General features: G+C 44.4%; 1 protein-coding gene across 7 annotated transcripts in view; it reads right to left on the reverse strand.

Moving 5' to 3' along the window:
• iqsec1b (IQ motif and Sec7 domain ArfGEF 1b) overlaps positions 1-22,327 on the reverse strand; it is a 118,852-nt gene extending 96,525 nt beyond the window's left edge. For all 7 annotated transcript variants that reach the window (XM_078092491.1, XM_078092503.1, XM_078092494.1 and 4 more), the window contains exon 1: positions 21,722-22,327. In XM_078092491.1, the coding sequence (XP_077948617.1) occupies positions 21,722-22,002 (281 nt within the window). In that variant the 5' untranslated portion in view covers positions 22,003-22,327. The remainder of the gene's footprint in view (positions 1-21,721) is intronic.
• Positions 22,328-26,993: the final 4,666 nt, after the last annotated feature.

Genomic DNA, 26,993 nt, shown 5'->3' on the forward strand with positions numbered 1-26,993 from the left:
TTAAAAAAAAAAAAGTTCTTTCCTGTTTCCTTTTTCTATGAATTTACCGTTTAATATTTACAACAAACTTTCTGGATCAGTCTAGGAGTATCTAGCCATCAATTTCCCTGTTACTCCTGAATAAATACCGGAGTATTGGTCAACAACCACTTTTGACTTTTTTCACATAATTCTCATGTACAGTACGAGTAAGCCATTTGTTACATTGAGGGCAAAGCGCCCTGTCTAATATGTTGTGTACTTGTACACTTGTAAATGTATTATCAACACTGTCACACTAAAACTGCATTATCACCACACACAGTGAGTACCGTTTTCACAGGAGGAATATTAGTTCATCCTCTCTGTTTTGCATGTCTGGAGTAGCAGCAGTCCCCAGCTTCACAATGAGGACATCAGGATATTCAACTGTAGTAAGGCGGCACAGAAGGCCGAGGCCCGTCACTGCTCCGTAGTATAGCAGGGGTCACTGATAGGCCATTGTCAGTCCGGACAAAAGACACTATTTTACCCGAACCGGGACCAAAAACTGATATGAGTGAAATTTGGATGGAGAGCTTCCATGCACCTTCCAAGCATCTCCTGCTTTTACGGCACTTCAGAGATTCAGGAAACAAGCCAAACGATTACTTGTTTAAATCACTTGACGCTCCTCAGCCAGTAAATTTACTGGGGGAGAGAGACTAAGTAGTTAGAGGATCTTTTCACATGCCGTTTTGCATTACATTTATTCAACCCTTTTATCCAAAACGACTTACATTAAGATCATTCAATCTTAACAGAACCAGAACGACAACAATCAAAAGCCAAATGCAAATCAAATGCACACAGATAAATGTGGACTTTTTCACTGACATCACTTTACGTAATATAAATTAAATTTAAAGCTGCAGGGCAAAGACAATTCAGTTCCATTAATTTTTCTAAAATAAAGTATTGTATTTTCATACAAACGTATTTTAAAATCTTTCTGATATGGAAGTTATTATTCAATGAATCCCTATAGTTTCTATGAAAAAAGAGAGACCATTTCTTTATTATTTGAGCATGTATTATCAAAAATTCATTGAGTTCAATTTGAAAACTGACTTAACTGAACTTTATTTGATTTGAAAGTTTCCCACTACATACAGATATTAATACAACTGCTGTTTGATACAACTGAAGTTTGATTGACTAACCCTAGAAAAGATATTATTTCAATAGTAGGTACGTATATGGTTACAAGAGCCGACACTAATGAGAGACAAGATTCCGCGATGCAAATATATCCCTTAAACAAAGAGTGTGCATTTACGGTTTGGTTAGCTAGCAAGCTTTTATAACCTTAAACCAGATTGTTAGATTGCTTAAACTTTATTTTACGTATGCTACAACATTATACTGTTAATATAGTTGAGAAAAAAAATAGTGTGTAGCCCTGGAAGCTATTGTAAATGACCTAGCTGACAAATGACAGAGCTAGCAGGTTAGCTAGCAGGTTAGCTAGACAGCGATAGCTGACGACACAGACGAGTAGGCCTACTGTGTATATTTCACATAGAGACTGTGCCACATTCTGGTGTGATTAGACCTTGATGCTGTGAAAACATTACCGTCACATCGTATCACAAGCCTCTCACAGACAACTCATTATGTATCGTGTATTGTTCATGTGCCCGATGTACGATTCAGATGGTCTGTCCAAGGTGTCCTGTCTTGCGACCACCCGACACGAACCTAAAACGTTAAATTATAAAAGTCACATTTTTATTACACCACCGTTCTTTTTTGGGAAAATCAACCACAGAGTATAATGAGTAAATGGGAGACATTCATCCTGCAGCACAAAAAATAAAAATCTAATTACATTTTTAGACATTCATTCATGTGAATCCCAGAGCAGGAGCTTTGTTTATTTTCTATTAAGGTAAATCAAATTAAAGCATTCTCCTTTAGATTAGAATGTATATAAAAAGCTGTATTCAGTTAGAATACAGATCCCTTTTGTGTTTTATTTACATTACTAACATCTGTATACAGTACCAACGGTAGGGACACATTTTCTCATCGAATTGAATGAAAAAATGTGTGCAAACTTCTGACTGATACTGTGAGTGTGTTTGTTCATCTTAGACAAATATTTAAACAGTGATATTGCCGTGGTATTGAAGGGTTGACCATTGGCTGTCACAGATGTTTAAGCTCAGTGTGCACCTTTAGCTCTAAAAGCATCCTTACCTTTAAGCTGACAGCTCAGCAGCCATGAGAAGCAATTTTTTTAAATTGAGTTACTCCAAATCAGTGAGTCCCACTGCAGCTTTTATCAAATGTTTCACCCATCGCTTTCCTCTCTTCTCCCATAACCAAAGCTAACGCTGACAAAGTCTGTGCAAACCCAAACTTTCATCTAACGCTCTCACAAGTACGTAACAAGGTTATTCAAAATGCAAAGTTTTGGGGGTTTCCTTAGTTCAAAATACGCAATACTGATCGTTATTTCCTCAGGAGCCGAAAATGTCTGTATCCCTGTAAACAGTATGTACACCACAGTACTGGGAATGATCAAGGACGAGCTATAATGTTGTCCTCTGAGCACAATGACGTGACAAGTCGCTAAATATCATATCCATTACTTTTCATTTTCTGTGCAATAATAAAAGCCTAAAACGGCAGCATTTCCACGGCTACACTGTGTACACGATATGAGGTCTGAACTCTAATGCCTCAGAGCCCTCAGCAAAGTATTTAATATGTGCCAGGATGCTGCACAGATATCATTCCACATTACTGTGACCAAGGGGAGTCAGAAAAAAACCCAACGTGCACCGCTAACGGCTGCTGCAATGAAGAACATGGATTATGAAAGAGGACGGCTGATCTCAATCTATCACTGCCGTAGGCCCATACAACGATGACGGCATCAAACGTATCACCATCAGTCTGCTGGCGTAGCGGCGCCAGCTTCGCCGAGAGGAACGCGCACTCGAGACATCGCTCATGCTCCAGGTTTTTTTTTTCCCCTCCTTCTGAGAGACCCTTTGTTTTGAGATTCGTCAGCCTCAGACACTCAAAACAGCAATGTTCAGGCAGCTAGGAGAACATTGGACATGGAGGAACTCACGGGCCGGGCTGGCATCGCCTCCGCTCCTACGGTCACCTGACCGAAGTCTGAGAGACCCCCGAGGCACCGCAGGGTGCTACAAAGGAGATGAGCTCGTCACATCAGTGCAATCAGCACAGAGAATGATGTAAATATGTAATTTCCATACATCAGAATGTTCCATTTACCAATTGGACTGCCCAACATCGGCCGTGATAAGTCATACTCAACGTGGTCAACGTGGACAAATACAACTCTCAGTGGGACGTCCACTGCCGGTACGAAATCAAGTCAATCTTTTTTTCTTTTTTTAATAGAACGATACTTCAGACAAACTGTTTGAAGAGAAATGTGTGGAGCAGTTTGGCATCAATAAATCACTTGGAGAAATTAGTGTAATTAGTAGAAACAAATGACAGCGCTGCTAAGAGAGAGACGGAGAGAGAGAAGCCCTGGCAGCCTCTCTGCATTTCTGCTTTCGTGCTCCACCGTGTGCAATTTGGCTGAAAATCTGCTGGATTGTCTCACAGCAGAGAAGCAGGACGAAGGTCTGCTGCAGCGCCAGTGCAGATGGAGCGCAAGCTGCCGGGGGCAAATGGTGGAGGGAGCCAGTGGCAAACGGGTAGAAGGACTTCTTCCAACGTCTCTGTGCTCTTTCCATGAAGCCAGAGAGAAAAACCTTTGACTCCAGAGGGCACGTGCGGCAACAAGGTCTCGTGCTCTTTCTACCAGCACATACAACGCACAAGGACTAGAAGAAACCACTGTCAAAAACAGCCATAATGGCAAAATGGTAAAGTTATTTTACCATTAGTAGTCTAATGGACTACTGGAAGTAGTTTGGAATGACGTTAAATTTGTATTTTGAAAACTAAAACACAGAATTCAAAGGGTTCTTTGTCGAGAAATCTAATGTGTAACTGACCCTTTGTTCAGAAGTGTGTATCCTTGAACGCCCATGATCCTACCAGCATGTTGCATTTCCTGTGGCCACATTTGGAAACGGGGGAAAAAAGATGGTAAACAATCAGTTATTTCCCCTCAGCAGGCTGCATCTGTTCATGAACAAATTTCCTGCGGGACATTTGTCGTTCAGTACCTGAATATTGCACATATATTACATCTAGAATTTTATTTCAACCAAATCCGGGTTTGTGTTTGTTGGGAGTGAAGGGATAACCAAAGAGGTTTTCATGAGTTTTATGTTCTTTGTTCGGTTTTAATGAATCTTGTTCATCTGGGAATAAAGCGGTTGTTACTTGTCACGTCTAACTTGGGAATCACTGCTTTAACTCCGACCAGAGTTGGTGATTTTGGAACAGTGGAAAATCCCAAATGGATTTAATGAATGTTTTATTTGGTAATTACTACTTGGAAATAGGCGATAACTGTAAAAAATGGCGCTGCAGAAAGTCTAAACTTCAACCAAATACCGACGGCTCCAGTTCTTATGGTCCTGACTGTAGTGCAAAGACATTCATCTGACCTCAGCTACTGGTTACACTGGCCTCTTCAGTACAGGCGCCAGTGTGTCAAACAAATCATGGCCTGTAATGTTGAATAATCCACTAGGTTGCATACTCAGATTGGAAAAAACATGACCAATTCATGGGTGCAGAGGTGACGGGTGATATTAGCGTCAGAGAAGTTGGTAAAAAGGGTGGGAGCACAGTGGTGATACAAACATGAGACTATTTAATTGTTCATGGACAAAGAAGAGTCCTCACTTCTTAATTACTGCACGTTGTCGATCACGAAGTCTAGAAAGACGGCCCCTGGCACACCACAGCAGAGATAAACCCTTCCTCAGAAGTTCTTGGCAGTCTCCACCATCAACACGGAGGTCTAGCTTCCATCTCCTCCGTCACGGACAATCCAAAGCTACGCTCGACTGGCTCTGGACTCATTTCTCCCGTTTTCCGCCCCTGTGGGAGCCAACATGAACAACGGAGAAGCTTTGATATCTGACAAACAACGGGCAGTGTCCTGCTCATTGGCGTTAGGCGGAGGCTAATTATGGACCTGAGGGATGAGGAAGTAAGGAAGGAAGGAAGACTGAAACCATCCAAAAGGAGAAGCAGTGCCTACATGTCAGCTTTGCTGTTGCGTGTATTTCGAATTACCGCTTGGCTCTGCGTCCCAAAAACCCCCCCGACCTCATTAAAAGTCCAATTCTAGCGGTTCTAAGCCCGTTCTCCTCAGGGAAATCCTGATCATTTTTCCGTCACAATGCCAAACACGATGGTACAAAAAGAGGTGAAAGAGAAATCACGCGAGGCTGAGAAGAGTACTGGAACGTATCAGAACCGACACACTCGGGCCTCCGATGTGGATTTGTATTTTTCAGGTCTTTTTTTCGAGTCCCCTTGTCTTTGCGTCCTGTAGCCCGACGGAAAAAAAAGGCGTGTTATTGGAAACCAGAACACTGGTTAATAACGTATAAAAGGTCGGATTCCTTTGGAGAATGGCATTCAGAGACCCCCGACTCCCCCCCACCCTCCCACCCCGCCAGGCCTCCCGCTGCGGGTGACACAAGTCAGAGTCGAGGCGGGGTTTCTCGCAGAGCGCTGTCTTCCTGTTTGCCTTATCTCTGCGTCCTCTCCCTTCCTGTCATTCAGACCCCTTCCAGAGCCACGCTGCCCACCTGACCTCACTTCCTATTCCGTTTCCTGGCCTTCTGCGTGAACCCCAGCAGACCGTTTTGGTGATCACAGGTGATGACTTTACAACATTTTTGTACAAAAAGCTTCTTTTTTGTTTTGTTGTTCACCCGACAACTATGTTCACGGTGTAGCTTTGTTTTATGGGAGTTCTCAAATGTTATTGTGTCAGAGTCACAAACAGATGGGTCAGAGACCTCCATTTAATAGGATTTTGTCCCAGTCAACTTGTTTTGTGTGTGGGGGGGGGGGGGTTCAGTTATAACACTAACAGAAGGTTAGTGTTATAACTGAACTGGAGGAGGAGAACTTAAAACACATCACCCGGCAAGTATTGATGTTGACTCATCAAGCACTCAGTGTCCATATGAAATTGAAGTATTCAAAATACAATTACCGCCTGTAACTGCTGCTGATTTGATACATTTCACTTCGGTCTGTCCTGAAAGGTTGTTTTTTTATGTTGATACTTTTATTCACGTGTTATAAATTAATAGCCCTGACAATATACCTCATTGCACCGGTTTCTGTGAGCGACTCACAAAATTCACAGCAGAAAAATATGGTGCACCTTTGCACTAAGATAACACTAACTAAGACATTTTAATCAGCTGAATTTGCTAAATGATTTAATGTATCAATATGGTGCGTTTTGTTACTAAAATGAAGAGATTTTCTGTAAACGAGGCGGTGGTCCTTACATCAAGACGAATCGAGTGGGCAGCTGCCACTGCAGACCTATGACAAACTTAGGAGGACCACTGCCTCTGGTGGCAGTGGACCGACCCTCCGCCAGCGGGGAGGGAGGGTGGGCACTCGGTCTATGGCCCCACAGAGCGACGGGCCACAAGGTCCACGGAGACCGGACGGGTCTATCGGGTCATCGGACAGCTGTGATTCCTGTTCCCTTTCCTACAGTCAGACACACGATCGGCCTCCCAGGATAAAAAAATCCAAAAATTAAAATTAAAAATTAAAAAAAATTAAAAAGTAGGAAAAAAAGGTCAACATTGAGAAACAATGCGGGGTGAAAATGTAATGAGGGAAACAAGAAGCGCTGAAATGAAAAGTTTATTTCTTTTTTAAGTTGTTGGACAATGAATTGAAAAACACCTCCACTAGAGGAGGAGCTGGGGGAGCACAGGGAGGCTGGTCTAGACCTTCTCCAATCAGCAGCTTCAACAGCGTTCTCGCTCTTATCTTTATGTCTACATGAGGCTGTCCGCATTCTTTCAATATTCGAACAGCTGGCTGCAAATCTTCTGGCTCGCGGCTTCCACGCCTGCCAATCAAAGCCAGAACTTTCAATCGTGAGCTACATCTGCTCCTCTGTTACTGCGCAAAAGACTTGGTTTGGACTTAAACACTTCTGTTAAGAGGTTTTTTGAATATGTTTTCCTTTCATATTTCTTATAGCAGTTGATCTTTGTTTTACATTATTGAGTTATTACAGCGGACATGTTGGCATAAGAAGATACTCACAGTTGATGCCAATTGTTTCCTCATGTTCAAGTTTCTGACAATGAATGACTGAATCTGAATATGTCGTCCATGTTATCGGTCCAGAAAATTGTTTTTGTTACTGCTTTCTAAACGTATAAAAATGAAAAGAATGAAATGAAAAAGCATGATAGAAACGTAGTCCACTTTTGTTGAAATGTGTCGCATTACAAATGGGCTACAACTGCACTTTGTTGTACGTCCTTGTGTTGCATAATGTCACTCGGGAATCCTTGAGATGATTTACACATGAATGGAAGGCCAACCAACATACGCATTTGGTCTCATCATGTTTCCCTCCAACCAGCCACTCTGTCCAATATTCACTCAGATTTTGCCTTCACCGACTGGCATTTGCCTGCTAAGTTTCTAAACAGGCTCACAAGCTAACTGATTTTTTACATGGACAACATCTGTATGCAATGATGAAAATGTGAGGAAAGTCAATCAAAACAGCAACGTTGCAGGTTGTAAAACCCCCAAAACAACCTTAAAGATGAGGTCGATGTGAGGAGAAATCCCACGTTGGGTGATTATTATCTGATGGTTCATCACTAACAGCATTACCCTATAGTCACTTATCCATTATTAATGTAAAAATATTGATAGGTGAATATATACAATGTCCATTCGGTCCAAAACAAAGCAAGCTGTAAGGGAGAATATGCATGAACATTTGAATTCCTGAGCTGGTCACGGCATCCGACAGCAGCTCAGTATTATGCAACTGGAGACGTAGTCGCTGACATAATCCCCTCGCTCTGACAGCTCCTGCCTAAATCCAGAGCGGCGGCCTGGATTTAGAGGTTCACCGGAGGTCAGAGTGGCCAAAGCAAGCCGCCCGTGGTGCGGCGTGGGAACCTGTGCCGCTGAAGCCGCAGAGATCGGAGCGGCTACGATGGCCGATCTGTGACCGAAGGTCAACGGAGTGGCTGGGGATTGAGTCACGTGCCTCATCATGCCGACGTCAGCACGGGTCAGAGGACATGCTGGCGTTGTTTCATTTCCTCTGCGGCGCTGAAGGATATCCTCAGTCTGTTTGCGGCTGTGATACGAAAGATGTGCGAGCTCGGACATTTAGAGCTTAAATGTTAAAAGTAAATGTAAAAAAAATGTAAATACTCATAATGTTAAATTTAGATTTTGTTGCACGAAGAGAGTGCATGAGACTGACATTTTCTTTAAATTATTTTTTATTAGACTTTTGTTTAGGCCTGTGCAGCTGTCAGAGCAACCACTGAGTCCACAAGGTGATTAATATATAAAACCCTCCTCTATGTTCAAACATAACGATATGTGTTTGATTAATGTATACAGTCTATCAAGCCATAAAACACAGGTTAAAAAAATGAGTAATGCTAGTTTGATGAACATAGTCTTAACTCCACAGGGTTTTAGGTCAAAACGTAACATCTTAATATATATCTGTGACCAGTCTGCGTTGAAGGGGCAGGACCTAGCTAGGGGTCAATTGCCGATGCAACCACTTACTGGAAACGAATCAACAGGAGAGCAGAAAGCGAATTCCGCCTAAAAAACTATTGATCAAATCGAAATAAGGTCTTCATATTATATTTTTCCAAGAAATTGATAGTGAACCAGTTATATAGGCCGTCAGATCTCCCTCGATAGCCTGATTCTTAACTGTTACCTAATTGGACTCATTAATCAAAGGGCAATTACACAATGGCACAAACAGCATGTGGGGAATGTCCGGGATGTTGGGAGGTTCGCCTTTCCCCCGCTCCACTATACCCGGGCTTAGATCCATCATTGGACGGGCTCCAGGGACAAGCTTTGATTGCACAGCTCCTTGACCTGTGGCTTAAAGAGGCCGTCACTGGTGAAGCTCACGGCTGAGAGCCGAGGTGGGAACAGACGAGACCAAACGTGCCGTAGGTCTAGGTAAGTACTTCTGCTCTGGTGTTCATGCCGGTATGGAAAACATAAACAAATAGACCCTAATAAGAATAATTACAGATTCTATGAGAATATTTTTGGTTCCTTCATTTCTTTAGTTATCTGTGGTGTCTCCCATTGAGGTTAAGTCCTCGGTGTTTAACGTAGACGACATCCACCCAAAACAGAGCTGTGCAATGTGGAGAGAATAACATTTCACAATATTTCACACCCAATAGCTAAATATTGGTAAAGTGACCATTGTTGCAACGGCTTACTGAGGAACAATTTTCCAAAGCTGCGAATCAGTCAGTAAGAACCAGGAATCTTCAGTAGTTCCAACCTTTGTCCTGGACTGAGGTCGCAGTGCTGCAGCTCTTCAATTTCACAGGGGTACGATGGCCATGGCCTCAGTTTGGCCCTCATGGCTCCTCAATAAACGGCATGCCCTTGGGTCACGTTGGCCTTGATGCGACGCCCAAACAGACCCAGTTAAATCGGTTTTGTCCTCTGCCTCTTTCCTGTCAATACAGTTTTCAGACACAAGCGCCGTGTCTTTCCTGTTCGGAATTGTTACTTAGTGAACTCCAAAGAACAGAGGATCAAGCGAGCTGAGGTAAGAAAACTTGGTAAATTTTGAAAACACACAGGATAAAGATCTCAACAACATATTACGCGATGCTTGTGTATTGCTGGCATCGACTTTGTCGGCCCAGGGGCCAAATGCTTTGTTAAGTGTTTTTTTATTGGCCCTTTGTTTAGCCCCATCAAGCTGTCAGAGCTACCATGAAACCCACACTGACTACCTGCACTCCCTGAATATTGATCAAAAGTGATGTTTAGACAGAGTCTACGATGTATCCAGGATGTCAAACATTTAAAAAACGGTTAAAAAGAGAAAGATATAAGCTAGCTAATGCTAGCTGGTGAACACGCTATGCTAACGTTAGCTCCACAGGGTTTTAAGTAGAAACATAACATGTTAGGGGCATTGCTAGGGGTAGATGAGTAATGTGTAATGTGAAGGTGTCCTGGGACGCCCGCTGGATTCAGTAAAGGGAGGGAGGAGAACTACGGCAAAGCTATAAGCCCCGACACACAACACCTCCCACCCCGTACAGGGGTGACACTATCAGCACTTTGCAGTCCTTCAGAGAGCGGCTGCTTCCCTCGAGTCCTTCTGTCCTGCTGCTGTGAGGCTGCACAGCCAACACTGCTCCCAATGGACCCTCTTCTTATCTCAATGCTAACAAACGTGACGCCAGCAAACGCTCACTGTCAAATAAGTGTTTTTCATCACAAAATGATTGTTACTTTGGTCTTTCAGAAGGCAGCTTAATAAATGTGAAACATACCTTTGATCGATACAGGGCTTAACATTGACTTAGTAAGTTGCACAAATATTGGTTCCTGCTAAGTACAAACAAATTGCCGACCCCAAAGGCTATGGCGCACCGCCCCTCGCGTGATCAAATGCCAGGCCTGATCCCAAAAAGAGAACATCCTCAGTGCGTGAACATGAGACCAAAAGCACTCACTGCATCGTTGGGAAGGGGTTCAAAGGTCACCCCCGGGGTCCACAGACGGGTGGGGACGGATCAATGAAAAGAACATTCCCATCTAGCTGCTGCAGGTATTCAGGAGCATTAAGACACATATTCTACCTAACTAACTGGGTGACCACTGATGGGATACGATATATGATTGACTGTCTTCTGTTGATGTCATAGTAATCAGCTAGCATCTTTCACATGTGTAAATACGTAATTTCCATGTGAATGCGGATCATTAGGAAATAAAGTGTGCCCATTATAGTCAGGTATCTGAGATGCAATTAGGAGGCGAGGCGGCTCGAGAAAAGTTAAAAGGGGAGATGAGTCACAACCGGCAGCCAATGACGTTCATATGTTCACCGGAAAAGATTTTACAAATTCATTAAGAGAACCTGCTTCAAGACCTCTTCAGTCACAAAGAAGTCCGGGGGCCAAGGGGGAAGAAATCCGGGCTCTTCTCGCACTCGGGGAGGTGAGGGTGCAGCTGGCAGAGGCAATTCCCCCGGAAGCAGGCAAATAGGGCGCCGTTCAAGCTGCAGATGTTTGCTGTAATAACGCCACCATCACCGAGCGCTTCAGGAGACGCCAATTATAACTCTTTAGAGGGTGAAAACAAGCGTGCCGCGACAGCCGCGGTTGAGCATTCCACTGAAGAATTTTTGGAAAGGGCTAAAAATGCGGCTCGACTTTGTTGAGCGAAATAGATCCTGCTTGATCTATTTCAGATATTTGCAGCCGTCTTCAGACCGAAAAAGACCATCCGGAGATGGCTGATCAATGGGAGGGAGGGAAAGAGAGCGGGACAGACTCTCGCTGAGTGTTTGAAATGTTCAGCCGGCTGCCTGTGTGTTTTCCCGGTGCGGATGGCTATTACCTTCATGCAGGGCAAGAGCGGGTCACTTTTCTATCTAATTAGCTTGCAGAGAGAGAGCTTTTTTTTCTATTAGCCTAACTACCACATGCTGTATATTGAGACCAAGCGGTGACTCATCATGATATTCATGAGGCCACATAATGCCGGGATGATGCACACGTTTGGAGTGCCCGGTATGTAGGTATATCCTTATAAATATACATAGATATATATAACCCGAACCTGGTCTAACTCTACCTAACTTCTCAACTAAGTAATCTTCCCGGTAGCAGCTGGAGTCCAGTAGGGGAATGGACTGTTGGGACGCAGCAAAAGTGTTGAGGTCAACACCAGGCCTGCGAAGTGCAACCAATACGTGGAGGCAAACAGCGGAGACTATTTTCAATGTTAACCATCTGATATTATCACTTCCCAAAATAGTAGCAGTTTCTTTGGTGAAAAAGGAAGATAATTATAGGAAATCAATTGCAAGACACACTTGAGAAGATTTTTTTTTTACATTTATCAAAAGAAGACTTAACAACTTTAATAATAGATGAGGTCACTTTTGTCATATAGGACTTGATAGAATGAGAGCACTTTGTTGTGGGAGAAAAATACTGTATCATCTCATTTATTATGAGGTTATCATTGATTCATTATCCACCCACTCCCTTCAAGTCCAACTAACTTTCCTTGTGAGAATCTGTCAACTCCACCAAACCTAGAATTCCTTAGAAAAGTGCTGAAAATTCCACCCACATACATATTGAAGAATTCTATTCAATTTCTGCTGCACCCACAGCACACAATGACCGTAATGCACTTGGGGGGCGATGGGTGAACATTAATTAATTTATTTTATGCTCGTTGGTTACTTTGGATAATGACATTATCTGATCCTTTTTTAAACTATTTTAAATCATGTTTGTATTGTGAACCTCAACAATATATTTCTTCCAATATGAAATCCAATCATCTTTTGTCGGCATAAAATGAAATATGATGTGTGTTTATGTAAGGTAGTGCAAACCAATTTCCTCCAATAACATCATAACATCCGTCCATCAATCAGTCTACAACATTTAATAAAAGTTAGACTGCGTTACGGTAGAGAAGAGGCTGCGACTATTTCACGTGTGACTTCTAAGAAGCCCTCTGTGCTTTACAGGGGTGACGCATCGGTTCAACGCCCCCAACGGGCACAGAGACCCCTTCACACTCTGGAGCATGACGATTGACACGCTGGCAGAAGGAAAGGGTCGCAGCCGAGATCTCAGCCCTCTTCACATCGCACCTCCCACATGCCCACGTCCCCTCTGGACCGGCAGTCAGAGACCCAGAGAAGTTCTGTTTACTGACCCACTACAAGCTCAGCGGGCCGGGGAGCACAAACTGACTCCACACGATTGGAAGCGCCTCATGGCAAGGACCAAAGGAAGTCTTTTCTTTACACTGTACGAATGTTTAAGTCATATACTGTAACTTGGGCGGGCATATCTGGCATATCTGATATCGCATATCGCATATCTGATATCGCTCTATTGTTGAGGTACAGCAGGGCTCTGTCCTGGGGCCTTTGTTATTTTCTTTGCATGTGTTACCATTTGGAGCAATTATGAAAAAGCCATAATGTTTCCATCATTTTTATGCTGATAATATACAGTACATGCAACTCAATCTCTCATTCAAACCCAGACAGGTTTTTACAATAACGAGGCTCTTGACTGGACAGTAGAGAACTGCTTACAACTGAACAACACTAGAACACAGGGTTCTAGTCATTGCACCTGATGCGTTTCAGTAAACTCAAGTATTGAGTATGAGGGTGAATACTGTTCACTTAAAATCACTTAACTCATCACTGAGAGCACAGCTGCTCTTAACAGCTAGCAGGACGTTCAAAACGCTGCAGCCGGATTACTCACCATCACAAATCCACAGTCTCACATCGCCGCCTGGCTCCATCAAGCTTTTAGGATTCACTTCAAAATTCTCACCTCCACTTACGCAGTACTCCATGGTCAGATCATACAGTATGTACCTGATCTACTACCCTTACCCTACTCACCGGCTCGCACTCAGGTCTAATGGCCAAGGTCTTCTGTCTGTGCCCTCGCACACGCCCCTAAACTGTGCAATGCTCTGCCTGCACTCCTACGCCTTGCAGATCCTGTGTACATGTTGACTCATCAGCCATTGTTTTAAATTGTGTATTTTTTCATGTGTCTGTTATTTACGATGGTCAAATCGTATTCCTCTTCATGTTGAATTGCCGCCATGTAAAGCACTTTCTGATCTTGGCCTGTGAAATGCATTCTATAAATACATTTTACTTGAACAAGCCTTTACCAAATACACCACTTCTCTGATTAAGCTGGAGAAAACCCACAAAATCCCACTCTAGGCTGAGGGGAAAATCTCTGTCCCCGGTGCAGAGTGGTTTTCAGTCCACTGGATGAAATGGGGAAGTGATCTCTCTGTACTATCAATGCACTGGAAGTGACTCTGTTGTCAGGTGGATGCTTTTGGGCCAAAGCACAAACTGTAAATCGACCCCAAATATAAACTTTTTGTCGGTGCAGCACACGGACTTCAGAAGAGGAACCTTTTGAAGAGCAGGTGATAAAAAAACAACAAAAATATGACGAGACTGCAGTCAACATTTTCCTTCAAAACTCGACCGTCTGGCTTCACGAGATAACAGCCACCGTGGGCTGATTGCTGAGGTCATGGTTGATCAAAACAGTAGACCAACAAACTCCATGTCAGAGATTTTTCTGAAATTGTTCAGATTGATTCAATTTTCATATTGATAATTGAGTGGTCAAAACATAATTTGTGAGCTCACAGGGACCTTTAAAGACCCAAATCATTAAAAGTTCATCTTCGAGTACAAGTTGAAGTTTGAGATCAATTTGCTGAAATTTCCCGAGGTATGTGCTTCTAGAGGATGAGACGGGCTCAACGTCGCAGCGACCTCTGACTGCCAAATTCTGCCAAAATCATGTTTAATTCCAGGTGGACGTTTGTGCTAAATTCAAAAAGATTCCTACAAAGAAGTGATCGCGAAAGCATAATAAAAGACATGCGCCTGGTGCTTCTCGATCCGTTGGTATTCCTCAACCAGGAAAATCAGAAGTGTTGGACAAAAGACAAATTGTTTTCAATCAGACCAAGACCCAAAAACACACCGATTGAAAATGTCAGATAGGGATTCAACAGAGTGCGCCTGCAGGTATTCTTCAGTTTTAATGAATATCTGATCACCACCTCGTAAATGCACATCCTAGTAATGACAACCAACCAGTCATTTTGGGATGTTCATTTCAGACTCAAGGGGTGAGAGGAAAGATCCGATCAAAGAAAATAAATGAATGTTCACTGATCAGTAGATCCTCACCACGGGCCAGTTTAATGAGACAGAACGCTAAGCGTTGACTAATTGTCTGTCGTGCGTGGCTTATCTGGGAGACATACTCCAAAAAATGTGAAAGCAGGGACCTGGAATACATTGTTGATCTACAATCAAATGCAGCCAATCAAGCGTTTTTTTCTGCCCTCGTCCAGATCTAGTTCCTTTGTATTAGATTAGTGCTGATTAAAGTCTAGTCCAATGCTTCCAATTCACTTTAAATTGCAGCTATGCAAGAATTTCATCACCCATTTGTTTGCGGACTACTGCTTTAAAGCCTTTGGGTTTTTGGTTGTCGCCAGTCTGTTTTTGTCATTGTCACATGTCTGTGTTAAAGCCTCAACACACACTCATTCCTCTCTAGGACCGGAAGTGGTTCCCCCATTGGTTGTATTTATTGTGTATGTCATGTCCCCCACAAAGTAGCCCAGCAGCAGTTATCAGGTCAGTCCAGTTCAGTGTTTCCCCAAGAGTTTACAGCACTGAGGGGAGATGCGTACAAACACATTTTCTGACCCTCTCTCTCTGTCTGCTGGTGGGAGTTTGCTCATCTGTGTGTGCGGGAAGACACGTCTGTATGTGTTCTTGCTGGGTAAAGACAGCAGCCTTCCTCCCAGTTTAATCATGTGGAAAACACTGCAGTTCAGTGGGTTGAAAATGGATGAAAAGTAGAGGAAAATTAGAATTCCAGGCAGCTTAGCTTAACTGCTTAGAATTGTAAATTTAAATGGATCGGCGGCAGCGGTGGAGCTGGTGGAGCCAATCCAATAGATCGTCCTGCAGGCTGGCAGACAAGGAACGATACAAGATCCTGGAGAAAACCTGTTAACGTCTGCCTGAGGGAGCACAGTTGGAGCTCGTCCACCCAGGCTGACATATACACTGGTCTCCACAATGCTGAATAAAATACAGAGGAGAAAAAGATGTTCTGGCTCGAACCTGGTGTCCCCCATGTAATAGAATTTCATTGTTGCTTAGTGACATGCTGTGGGTTTCGATGTTCGCCGGCTGCAAAGGAACAGACAATTTCCCATCATCTGGATGCTGAAAAATGCTAAAACGTTGACTTTATTGGACAAATTATCCCTGTTTCCATATTTTTTTAAGTATAGCATTAGAAAACTAAAATGGGAACAGAGTGTAACGGGCCTCTGTTACCTGGGGGCTTCCTTAAAGCACAATGAAGCGTTTAAAGACGTCTTCATTTTTGTTTTACACCACAGATTAGGCCCGTCTCTTCCCACTATGGTCGTCGGCACTCTCTGACGTCTTCTTCAAAGACCAGTCTGCCGTTTATATAATGGGAGGAGAAAACAAGTAACCATTTTCCCACAGCAACGTGTAATTAAACCTTTTCCCGCCACCGTTTCCTGAACCCCCAACCACGCCCCGCCAACACACAAGACAATTCGGCAATTGAACAAAAACATGTTAGTTACTAGCTGACATTAACTCAAACTTTTCAGGAACAATTTGTACACGAGTTTGATGACCAAGCGGAAGTATTTCTGTTCTTGGTTCTCAACCTCTTCAACTTTTTTCACTGGCGGATTGAAGCCATCTTCTGACTAAACGCAGCTCAGTTAAATCGCTTCAAACCAGCTGATGGAAAAGCTCAACAGACTGAATGGGTTGTTAAATGAAATGCCACATTCAGCTTAATAAGCTTGTCTGTAACATTACCTGAGACGTTTTAATACCCCTTTCCTGTGCTGCCAAAGCTACGGACTGTAACACAGGTCCTCGACGATGCTTGACGATGAAGTTAATTTCGGTTTTTCAAGGGTAAATGTCAATTTACAATTTTTTGACAAGCTTCGTACAAAGCACTTATTTAAGACAATAATCTGCAGGTTAGAACAGAGTAAGCAGCCCCCACGTTGTCCAGCTGTGCCTTCAATGGAAAGCAAGGAGCGTTTTGCAGTCCAGTTGTATTTCTGTCAAAGAAAAGTAGGCCGCATCCTGTCAAATTCAGCTCGAATAATATTACAGCAAGCTCACTGCAGTTTATAGCAGCTTGGGAAACCTGCAAAGCAACTGAAAAGGCAAAAGGGCAGCAACACACCACAAAGGGTCTGAAAAAACAGCGTTTTTGTTGGGCTTTAAAAGCCGCTGCATTCAAATCTACGGAATCCGAAGGAATTTTAATGCTCTGAATATTGTAAAGAGAACCTATAAAGATGCACACGCATACATACAGTAAATGTTTATGTGCGTTTCCAATGGAACCTCAGGGTACCTTTAAACTCCCGCCTCACATTCCAATTTGTACTATTCTGCTCCAGCACACAAAATCCCATTCTCCCGCTCTGCCAGGAGATTATCAATGAGCAGGACTCCACGCAGAGATGGGCCCCTCTCAGGAGGATCTCATGTGTTATTTCAAGAGAAAGGTCACAACCTATTTGAAATCCTACTTTCAATTCTTATAGAATCTGACAGGGAAAGTCCATGTCTTTATTTACAGGCAAGTTTTGCACCAATGTTTTCTGAGGATGTCGGATATTTACTCTTTCAGAATTAAACTATCAGCAAAAACGGATGCAATGCCTGTGAGATACAAGGGGATACAAGGAATGAAAATAAAATACTGGGATATACAGTAAATACTGCAAAGCGATGCGTCTGCATTGTATCGCTAACAAATGGTCGACGTGAAGGCTGATTTAAACAGTCGCTGTAAGAATATGCTACAGTGGTTATTGTCATCATAGAAGTACATGCATTTTTAATTGGAAACCATATGAGACTGACATTTACAACCTGCCGTAATTACGAGAGGATAATTCACTTTTAATCTTTCATCTCATACCAGGGGGCAAATTCGAATAATGCCCCGAAAACTCTGCTCCGTTTGGAACAAAAAGAAAATCATGGTTTTTAAAGCTACCACAAGGAACTCTCATTGTGTGTTGATTTTGGCGGTGTGTGTGTGTGTGTGTGTGTGTGGACAGAAGCAGTACTGTTCCCTTTGGAAAACCTCAAGTTTGTGGTGAACCTGCACATTCCTGTCCGGTCTGTCGGACCGATGACGTGCATGAAGAACTACTAAATAGAATAATCCAATCTTCTCTCTGATGGGATGCTCTGCTTATGTAGGTCATATGGAGGCATCAGTATTCAACGCAGAATGTTTCATAACCACATTCCAGTTTCTCACGGTGACTTTTTAACGAGATGCATTTTACTGGATCCTTGTTGTTCGGCTTTCATCTGCTGCGGCCGCGGAGTTGTTTTGTTTATGTCATCACTTTGGATTTGGCAATACATCAATTTCTCATTATTATTCTGCCGTCCGAAGCCTGGCACCTGGTTGTGTTTGCTAAATTCTCCAGATTCTTCACCTTCTGACGTGCGGCTTTTTCAGTGACTCCCTGCCAAGTTTAACCTCACAAGATGTTTAAATTACAGGAAGAACCTGCAGTGTAGTGGACAAGAATAAACACAATCAAATAACGTACCTCCAAAAAGTCCCCATGAATATTTCATTTCCAAATGTGTTCTCCTTTTGAGAGTTTATTTATTCTTCTCATCTTCTGCATTTATCAGGCAGCCCTCGGTGTTCTCCTGTGTGAAACGGAGTTCTAGCTTTGCCTTTAAGTGCATCACAAACAGCGCACCTTACAGCAGCATTCGCTCCAAAAGTCAAAACTTCGTTACGACTTCCATACTGACCAGCGCTGCACAGACACACGGACACAGACACACGGAGTGCGCGGGTCGGAATGTTTCCGTTGTGACATTTGGCGGTGTGATCATTCTACGTGTGATGGAGAGCTATTCAGCAGATCTTCAATTAATGTATTTGAATTGTGCGTTTTCTAGACAGCGGTCAAGCGCCACGTGCAATCAGTGCCACATGAAATATAATTATCCTGCCTCTACTAGACATTACTCCTGTAATTGCACAAAAATCTCACACATTTAGCTAATAATCAAATGATGGGAAACTAGCAGTCAAACGGGGAACCTGAGATCTCTCCACCCAAGTAGTCACTAGTGAGAACAATTCCTCCTATAAAAGGTTGTTGTTTGACGTCCCCAACTTGGCTGATGCATCAAACAGTAGACGGAGTCATCACTTGCCATCCAGACGCCTTCGAGCAAAGCACGCAAATCAAGCTTAACTCGCAAACGTCACCGATGTTCCCAAACCAAACTGCCAAAGAGGAGTCTTTAACATCACGCTGTTCCAGGCCTCCTCCCTCCCAGCGCGGGCGCGAAGCGCGACCGGGATGAGAGCCGAGTCGCGTGGCCAAATAACAAGCACGGAGTGAAACACCCCAGTGGATTAGCTGGTGAGCGACGTGCTCCAGCGCCCATGCAGGCAGAAACACCCGCCCCACCGACATGCAGACGGATCCCACTCATCAGCTTGAGTTAACCGGGTGACCCGTCAGGGTGACGATAGATTTGCATTAGAATTGGTGTGTGTGTGTGTGTGTGTGTGTGTGTGTGTGTCAGAAGAACCAAAAGAGTACCAGAGCTTCCCTATTGCCGCCTGACTGCAGTCAACATGGCAAGAACAGCTGACGTGGCACAACTGTTGACAGAACACAAGGGACAGGACTCCCTCCCAGGTGTGTGTGTGTGTGTGTGTGTGTGCAAAGGAAGCGCTCTATGCCACCCAACCCCCCCCTGAAGAAATTGCTCGTTTTTAAGGCACGGACTCAAACCCGGCTGCTGTGTCGTGGAAGAGTCACAGACGCTCCAGAGGCGCGAGCTCTGCACAGAGAGCTATTTATAGCTCAAATGATGACGGAGCAAAAGGCATAATGATGTCATGGCGATATTTAAATGGCTTAGCGGCGTTGCCCTCGGTGCAAAAAGAAAACATTTTCAACTCATACAAGTGAGCTTGCGCTGAGCAACCAAAACATGATGATGATGATGATGATGAAGGTGCAGTAATTTAGCAGTGAGCTAACTGAGTAAACTCAACTAAAGTGTAACAATACAATATGTGGTGCCGACATAAAGTCCTAAATTAAAATGATCAACTTCTCCTTCGTTCATTTATTTAATTAATCAATTAACAGACAGTTATTTGCAGAACACACACCGACATTTTATCTTTCCAACTGGCGCTGCCTGTCCGCTGCTGGGAGTGAGCTCACCTGTCAGTGTTTGCCCGTCGGGGCGGAACCGTTCACCAGTCACCAGTCAGGGCCCGTTCACGCTCCAGTGTTTGCCCTACCATTACTATTACCGATATCATGGTAGACGCTGACTGGGGACGGGTGAAGGGGCCCTGACTGGTGACTGCAGTGTTTCCCTTACTAATAAATAGGGCTCCAAAGCAGCACCTCGTCTCTACAATCAAGTCTGGGTTTGTTTAAGTTTAAACCCCCGCTGCCCCTCCTTTAGGTCGGTCCGTCCGGCCTAGATGCATTACGGGACACGTAGCTTGGGGCCTAATTCATACAAGAGACTAAAAGTTGGATTTCTTCCATTATTTCTTTAGAAAAGCGTAGCGGTTGTTCAATGAATTCAGTAAACATTCTCTGCTGGGTTTTCTATCACAGAAAACCAACATCCATCTGTGCTGCAGTGCTCGGACCGAATCGGCCGTGTGAGGAAGTCCCGTTTGCTCTGGGAGATTAGAAAGGGGCATTAGAGTTCAACTCGGATTAGAGCTGTATGAGTTTACTCAATAAAATGTCACAAAATACTGAAAACTGTGCAGCAAAATACTTCAGTACAGTCAACAGTCCAAATCCCAAAAGAGATTGGACGGACATCAACGTTAGACATTACAAATACTCTTATTATTTCTAGCTTTTGTTTTTTTCCTGAACACTTTCACACTAAATATGTAGATAGATTATTGTACTTTTCACAATAAAATAGCTACAGCTATTTGCAGGCCATCACTATGTTGTGTCCACTGCCAGTGTTTTAAACTTATATGAAAATATGTCTGTACTCAAATCTGTTTACAATGTATCAGTGATCATACCAATAGTTTGCACTGTGCCTTTAAGAGGCGCGGAATTAATTATGAGTAACATGATATCATTATCTGTTTGTTTTAAACATCGTGCCTGTCGTCAATACCGCGCGTATCGACACCGCGGTCCTGTATCGGGGCTGATCGATATTCTGTGATACAAACATTTGGATTTCATCCGCATGACGTGACTGTCGCTTCATTACGTGTTCTGAACCAAAGTTTGACCAAAGACAAAGTACAATCCCAAGAATGGAGCGCGTTCAGAACACGCACTACAATCAGAGGTAGTGCGTGTGGTGACCTCGGAATGTGTTGTTGGCCTTCGCTTATAAAACATTACGCAACAGCTTTGTGAGTGCGTTGTGATTGTCGCGCCGCGCGGATCTCCCAAGCAACTACGTCGCTTTAAAGAAAAATAATAATAAAATGTCGGGGGGGGGGAAATGCAATATAAGTCAGCAGCTAAGAATCCAGCTTCGCTCGTTGCCTAAGCAACCAACGGCACCAAACAGATGCGTAAAGCTGCTCCACAGCTGCTTCTCCTGACCCAATCAAGCAGCCAGTCACACCCACCGGACCGAACTTCACGCGCACACGCCCGGACACGCACGTGAAACGCGACTGACGTTCGTGGTTTTAATAAACACCCCTGGGGGCTCCACAGCACGCAATACGCATGGCAAGCGGGCCGTGGTTGGCGGTGGCACCGAACGCGCGCCGGGGGGGCCAAACGGCTTCGCGTGGCGGCGCCCCCGCGTTTTTTTAGCAGAGGGACCCATGTGGACACAGGGGGGGTGAGAACTTACTTTTCCTGCGCGGCGTTCTCCTTGATGGCTACCAGGCCGGAGTGGTTGCCCTGCTGGAGCCTGCAGGCGAGCAGGTGCCGCTGGTGCTGCTCCTTCAGGCACACGTTCTCCTTGCAGAGGTCCGTCACCTGGAGCTCCAGCTCCTCGATCCGGACCCGCTGCTTCTCCAGCAGCCCCTGCTGCGTCTCGATGATCTTGTTCAGCTCTGCGAGGTACTCCACCGCCTTGCTGGGGTTCTCCGCCGGGTTGTCCATCTCGTAAAAGCCCCGTTGCCCGTCCATCGGGGAGGCGAGACGGCAGCCAGAACAAGCACCAAAAGCAGCGCGTTCTCCCTTCTTCTTCTTCTTCTTCTTCTTCTTCTTCTTCTTCTTCTTTACTCACGCGCGCTCAGTAGTAACGGGACCGAGCGCTGTCAAACCCCGAGACCCTCCTCTGCGCCGACATGGCACCTCGGTTGTTATTTCAGTCGGGTCCTTCTGGCGTCTTTTATCCAAGAAGTTGGTTCGGGTGCGCTGCTGTACGCCGCCCGCCGCCCGCCGCCGCGTCCACACTCCGCTCTGCGCCGCAACAGCCCGACTAACCTCCAGCCAGCCGCTCCGTGCGTAGTGGTCGCGTTGATGAAGTGGGGAGGGGGCGGGAGGGGTTATTAACCCTTTCGGTGCTGCAGATTCAGGCGCCTGCGCGTGGCGGGGAGGTTTACGCGCGCGTGCCGCTGAGGGGCGAGTTTGTTCTCAACAGGTTGCGTCTACGCGGTCACAGGTGCACGCGGTCACCTCGCCGCGTGGTGTCAGCTGTGGGTTTGCACGTGCAAGAAAGAGGTGGCGGCACCTCCGCTGCGCTCTGCGGTCAGAAAACGGCAGGTCCATTTGCCCGGGAGGCTGGAAAAAAAAGCCTCTTCGGATGGGGTGGATGCTTTTAAAAATCGTGACAGCATTTTAAATATCATTAGGAAGAATCCACTTTTAAAACTTTTCAGAAACCCCTACCAAAGAAATATACATTTTGTTTAATTTAAAATGTATGTTGCGCTTTCCCCATAAGCGTCAGAGAAGCAAGAAGCAGTTTGTAACAGACCACCTCCGCTGCATTCTGCCTGCTGGCCACCAGGGGGTGTTTCCTCTGGTTGTATAGAATTCTATGAGAAAATTCTACAGGGTGTGCATCAGGGCTGGCTTACTGTGATTGACAGCTCGCTGTTGCTCCACCCTTACGTAGATATGAGTGACATGTTCCAGGAACGTTGCCACAGTGTGTAATCCTGCTAAGCGGGCCACAGCCGCTAACATTAACGTTTTACATTGTTGGGTCCCTTAACAGGCAATTATTTTAATTGAAATCTTCCAAGAATCCTGATGCACTGCTGTTTCATGCTACAATACTTTTTTTTAAAAGTAGGCTTCAGCATATGAATCGGTTATTTCTTTCTTTTCTGCAAATATGCTTTTGAGGAAGAGGACTAAACTGTTTATTTCATGCTATTAATTTAGCCAGGTGGTGTTTCCGGCACAGGTCACTGTTCTACACCTGGAAGCCACCTCGATGCCCATACCTCCACTCATCCCATCATGCCCAGCTTCTCTCTTCAGTTGGTGATTCATTCATTTTTATTGTTGTTATTCACATATTTAGATTCTGTTCTGATACCCATACCACCCATTGTACTTAAAGACTAAAATACATAGCAGGTCAGAAAGACCGGGATGCGCTACAAGCATCTGGTTGTGTTTTGCAGCATACGAGCCAACATGCTTTCTGGTTATTCAACCCACAGTCATTTGAGCCGCAAATATTTCAACTAACAGGTCAGGAGATCGAGGAGCTTTTGATATCCGGTTAAATGCGTACTGCATGAAACCGAGCGAACTCGCTGAAAGTGGAAAAAGAAAACACAGCTTATGTGTTACATCATGGTGCGTTACAATCCATCGGCTGTTGGATTATATGACTATGCGTCTGTTCAGCAGGTTCCAACATCCCCCCCCCCACCAAGGCTTCAAACCCAGAACCCTTATCGACTTACCTGATGTCACCCAGTAAAGGTGGAGTGTGAGAGGTCACCCCGGGTGTAAATGTTGTAAATAGGAATTGGACCGCTTCCTGGGGCATATTTTCCACTGCAATGCCTCATCTTCATGATACCGAGGCTGAATTGACCAAATGATACAGAAATGGACATAGAGGCAGACATGGTGTCCGTGTGACTGACTCCAGGTTTGTTGCACGCTGGGACGTATTCTCTGTGCGTTGGGACGTGCAGAGGCCCGAGCACATGTGGCGCCCCGGCATCATCCCTCACACTCGCACGTCCAATGGTTCTTTCACACGGCCGTCGCCCTCTAGTGGTCAGCCGGCCTCAGGGCACCCGGTGCAGGCAGTGAATGGGCTGGTGGTGGTGGTGGTCCAAACTCAGGGCCCAACCTCCGGCTGACGGGGCAGCGGATGGGAGGCCACGTGCACCCCATCCAGGCACAATGTCGGGTTTCCCAACGTGAGCCCCCCCCCCTCCACTGGCAGTCACCTTTCAACTGCTTGGAGGGGAGAGAAGCTGCGGAAAGATAACATGAGCAACTGACAGGAAAGAACACACTATTATTTTTTCCTTGTATAAATCTCTCGAAGCATTGAGGGGAGTAGAGACAGTGTGATCTGTGGAGATATATCTTCAACCGCCTCTTCCCTCCTCAGGAGTTATTTTTAGAAGCTCAAGGTATTCTTCTGATGCCCCGTCTGTGCACAATATAGTATGAGAATTCCAGTCTGATCACAAAAGGGCCAACGTGTGATAGAAGGATCAGTCCGAATAAGAGCGAGACCGACTCAAATAGCCGAGGTGTGCGAGTCACGCTCCGCCGCATAAACAGGAAGAAGAAGGCACGCGGCGGATGGGAGCACACGCGTGATTCTGTTCAATGGCGCCGGCCCCCCGGGTTGTGATTCACTTGGGCTGCCGATTGCTCCTCATGGTTTGGGAAAGGCCCGTTTTTTTTCCTTTCCTTCCCTCACCAAGTTGTTGCTGGAGAGGAGGCGGATTTATACCTCCGATTGCGGAGCTGAAGTTTTTACGGCCCTCAGATGAATTGTTTGAGGGAGGTTAGCATTTGATACCCATCTGCTGTTATTTGTCCCTGAAAAATAATTTGGATTCCTGCGCTTTAAACTCCTCTGCAGAAATGTGGAGGGGTTTAGTAGGTTTTTCCTGATTGGGAGAATGTGTCCATCAATGGGAAATGACCAAATAAAAAAATAAAGTGGAGTATTATTTTTGATTATAACCGAACACTTTGTACTGAGCAAAGATGTTGTGACGATGTGCTCTGACTGTGGAAACTGGGTGGCACGTTAATCGTGATGTCTTAACAATATACAGAGTGAGTCTTTATTTAGTTTTTCTTCTGTCCTCATTGCGGCACAGCGGGATGCTTTGTTTCAAAGATAAAAGTAAATATTGGTTTTGTAAATATGAAGAACGCACAAAGACGGCAAAGATGGCTCTTTGTGTGCAAACAAATAAATGAACCAGATATATGGAGAAAACCACGAGACAAGAGAGAAAATAAGATTTATGGAGTTAACATGTTTGCGGTTCTTTGTAGAAATTTTAAAAAAGAAATTCAAATGTATTTTTTTCCTAGGAAACAGTTCATAAGAAGAAATACCACAAAGTCTAAAGCTGGTACTTTTCTACTATAATAAATGAACTAGCTTATAAACCGTTTAATGGATATCTGAATTCAACATAGTCACATTTCATATTTCTATTTGAAAGTATACCATTACACCACCATGTGCATGCACAGAGGACTTTGCTGTATTTGGCCCCAGACACCGGACCTCCCACTGCGTGTGCCGTGGTGAAAGTGAGCCTGGCGTTATAACGCCGTAGAGCCTGACTGACCGGTGAACTCTCATCCTCTGGATACGCACAGCAGCCGGAGTGCTGTTAATTCAGCGGCGGGAAACGTCAATCACCGGCAGTAACGGTTACGGCGTTGGACTCGCACCACGGCAAAAAATCCAAAGGCTGAGTTTTGGAACACAAAGCTGCTACAGGACATAAAACCCCTGCTAGCAATTGGCCCACACGCCTACGTGCAATTTCTCTCCCCTGGTGAGCCCTGAGATCTGATTGGTCAAGCCAAAGACACCACAGGGGTCCCAGTGGTCCCTATGCTGCAACAGCAACAGACGAGACGATGGGAATATAAAGAGTGAATGAGGACCATTGAAAAAAAAAACACTAAAGCAATTTTCTAATCGGAAAGAATTGAGCGCACTAAAGCAGCTAATTAGTTTCGAAATTATAAGTTAGTTGATTGTAATTGCTACGTGTGTGGACTGCAACAGGAAGAAACACTGTGAAATTGGCAAACAATCAAAAATGAATCCGATTCTTTTGAAAATCATGTGTATAGCAGCTCTAAGAGTGAGGTGTGCAAGTTTTCCCTCAATGTTCTTTTAATACAAACGTCTGTCAAATGGCTCGTATGACGCTGCACATTCGTTCCGTCTGCAGCGGTGCACAGAATGACGCCACACAAGCTCAATATGTTGCCGCCCTTCTTAAGTCTTCTGCAGACGACACAAATATGACTTTAGGCGTCCAATCGCCAAACAGCGTTTCCTGCTTCCACAATGGACACGAAGATTCTCATTATCTCACCTGTTCACCATTTAACCGTTTCAAAATGATCAGTTAGACGTCCTCGTAAACTCTTTTGAGGGAAATATATATACACGAAAAGTATGTCTGGGCCCTCGCCACAATGAAAATAAATAAAGGAAAGAGCAAAGGGGGACGCCCTTAGATGGGGCTCATTACTAAGGCCACCGACCCAGCTAGTTAAACTGGTTAATGCAAGAGCAACAAGAGCAGCAGTTGTTGTCTGATTATCCACCTGAAGGATACCAAAGTTGAAGACGAGATTCCAAAAAATGGAAAAAATACCTTTGCACCGCTGGTCAATGTCCCGACGCGTCACACTGTGACTCAGATCAAACTCCTCTTCTGTCAGGTTTGACTTTCTTAGTATTACATTCATGCATTCCAGTTGATTACATCACATTAATACAATCATAGCTGTGCATTGGTATTATTCTATTGATTGCAGTTTTAAAATGACAGTGGTGTTACACTATTCTTTATTGATTACATCGTTTCCAAATCATGGCTCTATGCTGGTGTGTACACTAAATACATTTGATTAATTAGGTCTAATTTATGAACCAGGTCATCAGTTCATTTCTAATAATCTACACGGGTAACGTGTTTGTT

Source organism: Gasterosteus aculeatus, chromosome 17, assembly GCF_964276395.1.
Source record: "Gasterosteus aculeatus chromosome 17, fGasAcu3.hap1.1, whole genome shotgun sequence".
Taxonomy (NCBI): domain Eukaryota; kingdom Metazoa; phylum Chordata; class Actinopteri; order Perciformes; family Gasterosteidae; genus Gasterosteus; species Gasterosteus aculeatus.